Source organism: Crocodylus porosus, unplaced genomic scaffold (assembly GCF_001723895.1).
Source record: "Crocodylus porosus isolate Cpor-Errol unplaced genomic scaffold, CroPor_comp1, whole genome shotgun sequence".
Classification (NCBI taxonomy): Eukaryota; Metazoa; Chordata; order Crocodylia; family Crocodylidae; genus Crocodylus; species Crocodylus porosus.
Window position 1 is genome coordinate 23,413,601 of NW_017728906.1, and position 10,184 is coordinate 23,423,784.

The 10,184-nt window shown below is 39.7% G+C and overlaps 1 protein-coding gene across 1 annotated transcript; it reads right to left on the bottom strand.

Annotated features, from left to right (window-relative positions):
* Positions 1-202: 202 nt before the first annotated feature.
* On the bottom strand, positions 203-4,826 carry NRIP1 (nuclear receptor interacting protein 1). The gene has a single exon (XM_019528755.1). It carries the CDS (start codon positions 4,444-4,446, stop codon positions 958-960), a length of 3,489 nt encoding a protein of 1,162 aa, XP_019384300.1. The 5' UTR covers positions 4,447-4,826; the 3' UTR covers positions 203-957.
* Between the last annotated feature and the right edge of the window lie 5,358 nt (positions 4,827-10,184).

Sequence of the window (10,184 nt, forward strand, 5' to 3'; positions counted from 1 at the left end):
TCTTCCTCTGAAAAGAAGAGGTGACATGGCACTGAACAAATCATTCTACTTACTTGTATCACTAACCAGAAGTATTGGCAGTTTTCTGAGAAGTACATCCTCCTCCTATTTATTCCAAAAGTCTAAGAGACATTTCCACCATCTTTTTATAAGAGCTGACAGACTTATCTACTACTTCCTGGGTACAGGAAATTTTGCCTTCTGTAGAAAAAGCTAGAAAAACTTTTAGTCCTAATTCAGAATGTATATAACTACTGCTAGCAGTTCTGGGGAAGGCATTTATCATAATCAAGTGGGAGAAAGGAAAAAAAAAAACAAGATGCACCATGATTCTGGAAGGACCACAAAAAAGTTTTTAAAATAATAATTAAAAAAACAAAAAACAAAACCAGAAGCACTAAAAATTGCATTCAGTGCATTTCAATTAACACTGGCAGAAGTTTCCAAATACGATGAGCTCATATGTTGGACAGACTGTTCTGTTTCTTTAAAAAATGTCCTCAAAACTTCATAAAATGTATTAAACATCAGAAATTACACAAATCTTTATATGGAGATTTCCAAAAGATTTGGACAGGATGAAATGCAGCAAAATACATTCCCACCACATAGGTGGTATGCTTCCACGTGCCCCAAATATGTAGCTCCAAATAAGACTTCAGTCATAGACTATCATAACTTAGTTTGATGCATACAGAAATGTCTTGTACAAATTACAACCTCTGTAGTTCCTTGTGACAATCTACTGTAAAGCAAAATATAGCTACATGTATTTTAAATAGCATTATCAGAAAATAAAAAGTTTTGTCAAATAAAAACATTTTTCAATTAGGCCATGCTTTCCTCAAATCATGCTCAATTTATACACTTATCAAGTTCATATTCATTTTTATTTTATTTCATTTTTTTACAAAGATTCAAAACCACTGACTGTAAACTCATTGTGGTGGCTCTATTTTATTCTGGTTCTTTCTTGATTGTTAGCACTTTTTCCAAAAGTCCCGGTACCTCTCCATTCATGCAGTGTTGATAGGAGGCTTTATTCCCCATATGGTTGTTATAAGGGCTTCTTAAATTATGAAAAGGAGCTTTTGGTTCTGCCTCTGGTACCAACTCCTCTTTGATTGTAAAATGAGCTGAACTTTCTGTAAATGAAGGTTCACTCCAAGTGTCTCTGTCATGTGCTTCTTGGTTAACAACAGAATTGCCTCCTTTCTGTAACATGTAATAAAGTATTGGATTGGTTTTGGTCAGTCTGGGGGAGTCTTTTTCATATTCATTTTTGTCCATACCTGTGATAACCCATCTGATGGGACCTTTTTCACTGGGTAAGGGACAAACGCCAAGTTGATCAGATTCAGGTCTAGACAGCATACTTCCCAAATGTTCAGGGAAGGGGGAATTGGCAGGACTCCTTAGCGCTCCAGGATATTGAAATGTTCTATGATCTACACAATTGTTCTGTTGTGAAGGGTTTCCCATAAATGCATTTATTGAAGAAATGCTGTATTCAGGTTTAATAGCTACGTTATTTTTGTTTCCTTTTTTCTTGCCCTCAGTTCCTATACTGTTCCTATGCTGTGACAAATCTCTCTCACAGTTTTCTGAAAGAAGTAACTGTTTCAACACATTAAAGCCTTTGCTATCCCTAGACCAACTCCTATTTTCACTTTCATTGCTTGAACCATAACTTGCAGCATATTTAAATTCAAGATCGCTTCTATTAAATTTCACATCTTGCTGGTTAAGCAAAGGCCCATACAATGCTTCTGTTGGAGAAGCATGATTGTTTGCAGCATCAGACACATTGCTTTTTATCTTCTTTAATGGACCTTCCGATGGCTCAATATGAAGTTTTCTCTTCTTAGGAACTGTGCAAAGACTCTTTGATTCTAGAAGCGTTAACTCATAATTTCTGTGATTTCTCTCCAGACTATCTGCAGGGTAACTATCGTGATTTTGTCTCAGCAAACGACTTAACAGGCCATTTTTTGAAAAGGAAAAGTCTTGAGGTGAAAGAGGCTCAGGTTTAAAATCTTCAGATGCTGGAGAAGCAGCTGTATTTCTCTGCAATGAATGAGTTATTCCTTGAAATGTGTTACCCTTACACTCTCTTATTTGTTGTACATTTGAGTTATGAGGGATATTTGATTCTTCACAGGGTTCAGTTTTTATTTTCACGGTCAGTATTTGCTCATTCAAGGCTTTATCTGTCTGTTCTTGTGAAGTTTCATCTTTTAAAAGCATTCTCTCCTTCCTTTCGGTTTTACCTTTATTGGGAGTTCCCAGAAGCAACTGAAGGACGGTGCGTCTTTCAAGGAGATTTTCTATTTCTGAGCCAGGAAGTCCTTGGTCAATGGGTGCAGGTTGACAACTGAATATTTTGTTGTTTTCTTCAAGTGTACTTGGTTTGTTTGTAAGCAGGGGACTATTCAGTCTATCAATCAATCCTAAAGGTTTATCTGCATTTACTGGAAGCAACTGTTTGCTAGTTCGTTGCTCTTCACTTGGAATGGGAGTCTGCATTCCACACTGAGCTAAGTTCTGTAACAACTTGCTGGCACTGAAAGATGCAGTGTTTGGTGCAATCTCATTTCTGTTCAGCTTAGGTCCTTGAAGATCTTTACTTTTTGAAAGATCTATCAAATGTTTAGATGCTGTATTCACTAGCCTCTCTGGCTGGAAATTGCAGGCATATGGTGGTGAATTATGCTTCACTGCTAGAGAAGCCTGGTAGGAGAGATTGATCGGAGAATCTGCTTTTGTAGGAACAAGTAGAGGGGGAGTGCTTAAAGGAGTCATTCGGTTTGCACTAGGACTCTCTGTAACAGGAGTCCTTTTGCCAGTTTGTACGATAAATTTTGCCACATCAGCTGTACTGTGTGGTCCCTGAGGATCAGTGTTTACCTCCACCTTGTCTTCACTCTTATGGCCAAGCAGTAACTGAAGCAGTGTTACTTTCTGATGTGGATTCAGTTTAGAACCCTTTGGAGTGTCTTTATCTTCCCTGCTCTCTAGACATGGAACTTTTGGATCCCAGTTATGAAGCAAGGACTGGGTCAGATTATCTAGAGAAGCAGGCTGTCCAGACTCTGGTTTATCTGTCCTCTGTTTAAAGGATAAGTCTATAGGAAGACAGTTAGAATGGGAACTTTCATCACCACTGCTGTCATCTTCTGTAAAGCTAGGATTGTTGTCAGAGTACTCATCAATTGTAGTTGGTGTGCTACTCTCCTCAAACATACTGTTTCGCTCATTTTGCTCATGCCCTTTCATTTGCTTAGTAGTATTCTGACTCTTAAGAAGATGTAAAAGCAAACTGTTGTTGGGAGACTGTTTTAAATGGTTTCTTTCCAATGTACTTTTGAATCCTACATTTTTGGGGGAAGAATGAATCATTCCAATTGGACTTGGAAAGGATGCCATATTGCTTTTGTTAGTTATGGTTTTGGATGATGATCTAATCTGACCATTAAGATGGCTTGACATCCCTTTGGACAGGGTGAATTGGCCAACGTCTTTCTGGGTACTTTCTTGTAATCTGGCCATGGCAGCAAGCCTCTCACTTGCTATTTGATTTGCATTTTGTGCTTTCAAAGCATGTTCCCTGGAGTATTGCTGCAAATGAGCTTCACTGGAAAGCAGTAAAGCTAACTGACTGCAAGCTACACTGGGTTTAGGTGAAGCAGCAGGACTTGATCTTTTCTCTACCATGCTTGCAACAGCTTGTAATCTTGCAGCACATGACAGTGGCTCATTTATCACATTGGATCCACTCTGTACTGTATGAGGAGACTCTATAAACCTCTCTTTAGGCAGATTCTTGGTTATATCAGGCAGACTGGTGTCTAACTTCTGATCTTTCGTTTTGCTTTTTTTCAACAAAGTCTTCAAGTGGCTAGATGCAACACCATAGCACCTTAAATCTTTCTCCACTGACAAAGAATCAGGACTGAGGGAATACCCTTGTTCCTTGAGGCTCTGCCTAATCTGTTGTGACAGAGCAACACTTTGCAGCCTAGAGCTGAATGACTGAAGCAAAGAGGCAAGTAATGTGCTATCCTGTTTGCCTTTAGGCACATTTTCAACCATGCCAGCTAACAAAGCTTCTTTTTTTACATTTAAATCCACAATGGAATCAGACAACCGCCTTCTCTTTGCTGCATTCCAGTCTTCAGAAGACTGTAATAGTCTTGCTTTTTTGAGATGCAGCATGCCAGATCCCTGGTATGTATTTGTGTTAAGAACTGGACCATTACTTTGACAATTGGGAAATATATTTCCAGAAATCTTAAAGTTTTGATCCTCTCCACTATGCCCAGTAGACTTTTTGTCGACTGTAGTACCTGAGCCTCCTGCTGCCTGATGCATTAGTAATCCCTCTAAGTAAGTTAAAACAATGGAATCCTGGTGCATCTCAGAGCCAAGCTCTTCTCCATGAGTCATGTTCAATAAAAATATCCAAAAAGGCTCTTCTTCTATTTACTTTGAAGATTAGTTTGATGTATCTGAATTGAGATACGGAATTTATAAATAACAGGGAGAAGTCTTAGCCTTTTCACATAATCTGAAAAAACACAAAGGACATTCCAAGTAGGCTTCTTCCAGCATACATCACTGATGAACCAAATTTTCACTCATATCATTCTGTTGATAGAATATTTATGAAAGAGTCCAAGGAGAATCACTTAGAACATGGTTCCAGTGTGAGAAAGTTCTACTAAACATTCGCCTTCTTCACCTCTGTCCAGGAAATTGGCTTGTTTTTCATCTTTTGATGTCTTCATCGTGCACACAGAAATCCTAAAAAAGTAAAAAACAAAGACAAATAGTGAGGAGAGATAATAGTCGGGTAATCTAGGAACAGATCCACTCAAACTGCAAAGAACCTACTCTTTCGAAGAACTCTGCGTTTCTTGCACAGAAACTAGAATGCTGCAAATAGTCAGCACACAACCAAGACACAGCCCCAATAAAGGAGAAATTAAAACAAATACTGGCACCTACACCAAACTATTATAAAATACTTCATTTCAACAGCAACAGAAAAAACTAAGAGAAAACCCAAACATTTATAAGCTTGGGTATTAAAAGGTTCTTTCAACACAGCTGACTGAAGCACAAGAGCAAAACAGACCGAACAGAAAAATTTCAACTCGTTTAAAAATGTCTTAATTATTTAAGAAAACAATTTAAAATGTAAAAATCACTTAAGTCAGTGAAAATAAATCTCTGTCAGTAGATCAGGCTTTATGACTCTTAACAGATGGCCCTGTTCAGTGAAAATACAAAGTCTAAAACGGTGACATCCTTGCTCCATTAATGGAAGCTTTGCTATGTATTTCACTGGGGCCAGTATTTCACACAAGATATACAGGCACAGGCCAAAAGGCTTCCTCAGGTCTGAAAAGGTCAGTGAAACTTAACTATCCATACCTGGTACAGTCCATACTTCTACTATGCAAATTGTCAGTTCCTATACTATTCAAAGCCATGGTAGTTACAATGTTTTTCCAAGGATATGATTTAGACCTTTTAAACTTCTTTTGTCCAACTAAAGTTACATAAATCCTACTTCTCTAAGAAGAATAAGAGCTGACATTTGGTAAGCATCTGCCTATAGGCAATCAAAATTAAAAGCAGCAATTATAAATCCCTCAAAATCAGGGTTTCCAAATGAAAGCATCAAGAATCTGGCAAGTGCAACACTAATAAGCTTTAGCTGATTAAAAAAAAACCCAACCAAAAGACAATATGAGGGGATGCAGGCTGTTTTCAGAAATGTTTTACTACTGCTGCATCTGCACATTTTACATGAGAAACGAGTCTGCAGCACACTGTTCTTAGAAGGCAGCATTCAGCGCAAGGTATCATGTTTTTTTTTTTAAAGACGTAAAATGACTTTGTTTGCCCTAGAAAAGTCTGTGCTAATGGAAGAACAAGCGAAGTGACGTCAAAGTTAAGATTAAAGTCTAGTTTAAAAACCATATTTTTTCCTGCTAACAACTGACATTTTATCAAAAGCAACTTTGTTAAAGTTTCAGTAACACTAACGCAGGCTCAACAACTACAGATGCAAGAATTAAAACAAACGTTTTTGTACCATCTAAGAGCCCAAACAAATTAAAAACAGAACTAAATATTTCTGATATTTTTAAGCTTTTAAGATGCATACTAAGTAGGGAAAAACAGAAACAAACAAAAACATCTTTTCAAGTCTTTTTAGTGCATCGCAATGAAAATCCAATGCCAAAGAAATCCTTTACAGGTCACCTTTAAATTAAAGTTAAAGCCTTTAGCAAATGTTGTATGGGTTATGCCAATATTCAGTTTGAAATTAATCTTTCCAGTTCTGAGTAATTAAAAAAAAGACATTGTATTTATGCAAATCCCTCAGGTGCACATGAGCTCTGAGATAGTAGATGGTACTTGCAGTTTAGTGTACACTTGGGAACTATAAGGATCGGCTTTTTTTAATTACTTGCAGCTAGAAAAATTGATAATTTATAGCAATTGATAGGTTGATCCAAGGGGACATTCACTAAAGAGGATTAAATCTGAAAAGTACCTAAGGTGTGAAGAACAAGGACCTCACCAATCCTTTTAATAAGGCATCTCTTTAGGGCAACTAGTAGATCAGTTATTATGCAATATTATAAAAACGTACATAGCAATGGAGAGTTGGTAAAATGTGATTAATAAATCTGTCAAGGGAGTTAAGCTGGATCTCAAGAAGTCATGTGCTTTGCATGAAACTAGACCAGTCACTTTTTTATGGGAAATAAAAGTAGCTAGGGTTAGCTATTTGGGTCTGTCTCATTTCAAATAACTTTACCTCATGCACTCCTGTTTCACCACTTGCTCAAAACTGTGGGTGTTAGGAAGACAATATCAAATTTTGCAAATGCATACAGTGGAATCCTATCTTACATGCATTTAACTTAAGCGAATTCAGCTATATGCACTCGGCTGCCGCGGCGGGCCGCTGGGTAGTGGCTGGGGCACGGCACGTAGTGCGACGCCGCGTGGTACTGCCTGCATGTGCCAGCACGGCTGGGGGGTGGCAGCTCGCTCATGCTTAGCTGGCTGCCTTGGCGAGATGAGGAGGCAGAGGACGAGAGGGGCGAGGCATGCATGTGGAAGGCGCAGCTGTTGCACTGCACGGGCTCTGTGGCGCCGCGCCCGCCTTGTCCAGGCCCTGAGGCGGCTGCTCGGTGCCGAAGCCTGGCGGGAAGGGCGATTTAAGGGATTTTCAACTATACATGATTTTTGCCTTACGTGCTGACTTCAGAACACAACCCCTGTGTAAGACACAACTCTGCTGTATTGAGTTTTATATTAAGCAGGGGTTAGAAACAATACTAGCTTTACTGGATTTATGGGGTCAAAAAGTCCCAAAGTTTTGTTAAAATGTTTATAATATTAAAAAAAGTCACTATATACTCTTACAGAAACTGTGTATGGTACCCAAAACAAAAGCAGAAGACAAGGTTGTATGAAGCAAGCTAGAAGGGAAGTAAAAGAAGAGTAAAAAAAACCCCACAAATTGTAGTATTCTTGAACAAACCAATAATTTTACCACAGTGGACCTCTGACATACAAGAACCACTAGACCTAGCTATTGCAGTTATAAGATTTTGACAAATGCAATGGGTAAAGATAAATATTTAGATATGTGGATCTCAGTTAATTAACACATACTCTATATATTGTCTTTTACTGCTTTCACTCTTCCTCTCCCTATTCATACAGACTACATTTACTAACAGACATCCGCAAGGTTTGAATATAGTTGGCTTTAAGATATACTACTGCTAAATCCAGGGGCTGCCAAATGCAATATGAACCTGAGTGCGTGTGTGCGTACTTACCCTGAAGCATTACAACAATGTCTAAATATCATCAACTTTGTATACTTCTTCTGTGACTTCAAAAGATAAAAATCAAACAAGTGACAAAAACATTCACTTTATCCAAAAATTAGAACCAAAAGGCATCTTTTTGGTCGCTACAAAAGCATCCTTCATCAGGTTTAACCCTTACATCTGATCCAATAGTATTTTACCCATGCCCAGATAGCCTGACAATATGTTTGAGATTCATTCATACTAGTGAATGCTGAAACTCCTGTTTAAAACCTAATCACAAACACCAACCAAACAGTAATCATATTTAGGTAATATCCTCCTAAGCTCAACAAGTATATATACACAGAGTGGGCAAAATGGTAGATCCAGCTGGTGGCCAGACGCCATTTCCCAGCAGCCCCTGCCTGCATGGTTGGGGCCGGTTTCCATGGAGACCCCAGCAGCAGACTTATCCTGATAGCTTGCGGCCAGGGTTTCTATGGCGACTGGCCCCCAGCAGCGCTGGCAGAGTACAGAGCTGCTCCGGAGCCAGGCTGGGATTTTGCAGTGGTCCAGATGCAGGGTGCCACAGGGAATTTTGGAGTGGCCATGATTTGCAGCCTGTACACCCCAGGCTGGCATGTGCAGATAGTGGATGATGGCTCTGCCCTGTCTCCTTGCAGCAGTGACAGTGCAGTCCAGAGGTGGGGCATAGCCATGATCCACTGCCTACACATACAAGCTGCAGATTACAGCTCTGCCCTGGCTCTGGACCAAGCCGTCACTGCTACAAGATCCCAGCCCAGCACCAAAGGAGGTCCCTGACCTACTGTTTGCCCTACCAGCAGGGGCAGTGCTACAGGAGGTTGAGGGGGCTATAGCCACTCCAAAATTCCCTGTGGCGCCCTGTAGCCACCCTTCCCAACAGTGCTGCTACCACTGCCTGTTCTGCACAAGCGGCAGCAGCTGAACTTGCCCCACTCCCACCTGCAGCACAGCCCCCTCTCGGCCACCCCCACCAGGAAGAGGGTGGTGCCACTGCTGCTGCCTGCCCGTGCTGCCGGAGCCAGTCTCCACAGAAACCCTCGGTCCGTACCATTACAATGTGGCTGCCGTTGGAGTCTCCATGGAAACTGGCCCTAGCCATGTGGGCAGCGGCTGCTGGGAAATGGAGTCCACTGCCAGCAGGACTTTGCCTGCCCCTAACATATACCCATTAGACTGCATCAATATTAACATGGCAAATGAATAAAGCAAAAACGTTAAGATGATGTTTTTGCACTTCCAAATATTTTGCCAATTACTCTACTACCATTCCAGTAGCATGTTTCTAATACATGAAAATTGTACTGTAAGCGGGTCAGTAAGGGAACTATAATGTCAACACTGGACTATATTATTCCAGTCAAAAGACCACTCCAACGGACAGTAGGTAAGATGTGATTATTAAATCTGTCAAAAGAGTTAAACTGGACCTCAAGAAGTCACACATGCTCTGGATGGAACTACACTATTCATATATATTTTTTTTTTTTAAAGGAAAACAAATAGGTGGCTTCAGTATTTGGATCCGTCTCATTTCAAAGAACCTTACCTCATGCACCCCAGATGACTTTTTGGGTAATAAAACTCCAAATATTGTACATGATCTTGTGATGCTTCCCCCTTTTTTTGCAATTACTATAGCTTCACATTATCTCCTCTGTTTCTTTTTCCATTATCCTTATCTTTTTCCATTATTTAGACAGAACTAAAGCCATAATCTTAAATATCTGCAGGGGCCAAAAAGTTGCCCATGGGGGCCCTCATAAAAGGAAAGTATTCAAACCAAGGAGGCAAAAGGAATAAAAACTGACAATAGCAGAGGTCACCACTGATTTCAAACAGGAAAGTTCTTTCCTGAGAAGATTTAGCTTTCCTTTTGCTGTTCTGGGAGACTGAAATGCAAATCTTTAAAGAAAGCCAGTGGGTTACTTAAGTGAAAAGAAACAGTTGGGGCCTGAAGAAGGAAAAGTATAAATTATTTAAATGAAAACTAAACCATATAAACACTCAGTTTGGGCAATGTTTAGATGAATACAAAATACAGATTTCTTGTCATCCCAAAGCTGCCTGTACTCAAGCAGTGACCAGTGCTCAAGTTGAGTTGGTTTTTACAAATCTGCTTCCCTACTTATATGGCCACGTCACTACTGTATTTGAACACTGCACAAATAGTAATGGATTTCATCCTCACAACAGCCTTGTGAAGTTGGAAAAAAATAGTTGAGGTACAGGTATAGGATCTCTCAAGAATGCAAAGATTACGGCTTAGTAAGTAAACCAGGTCTACTAATG

What these genes read in the sequence shown, in the direction of transcription:
- NRIP1 (XM_019528755.1), bottom strand. Translation starts at nt 4,446, where the DNA reads ATGACTCATGGAGAAGAGCTTGGCTCTGAGATGCACCAGGATTCCATT.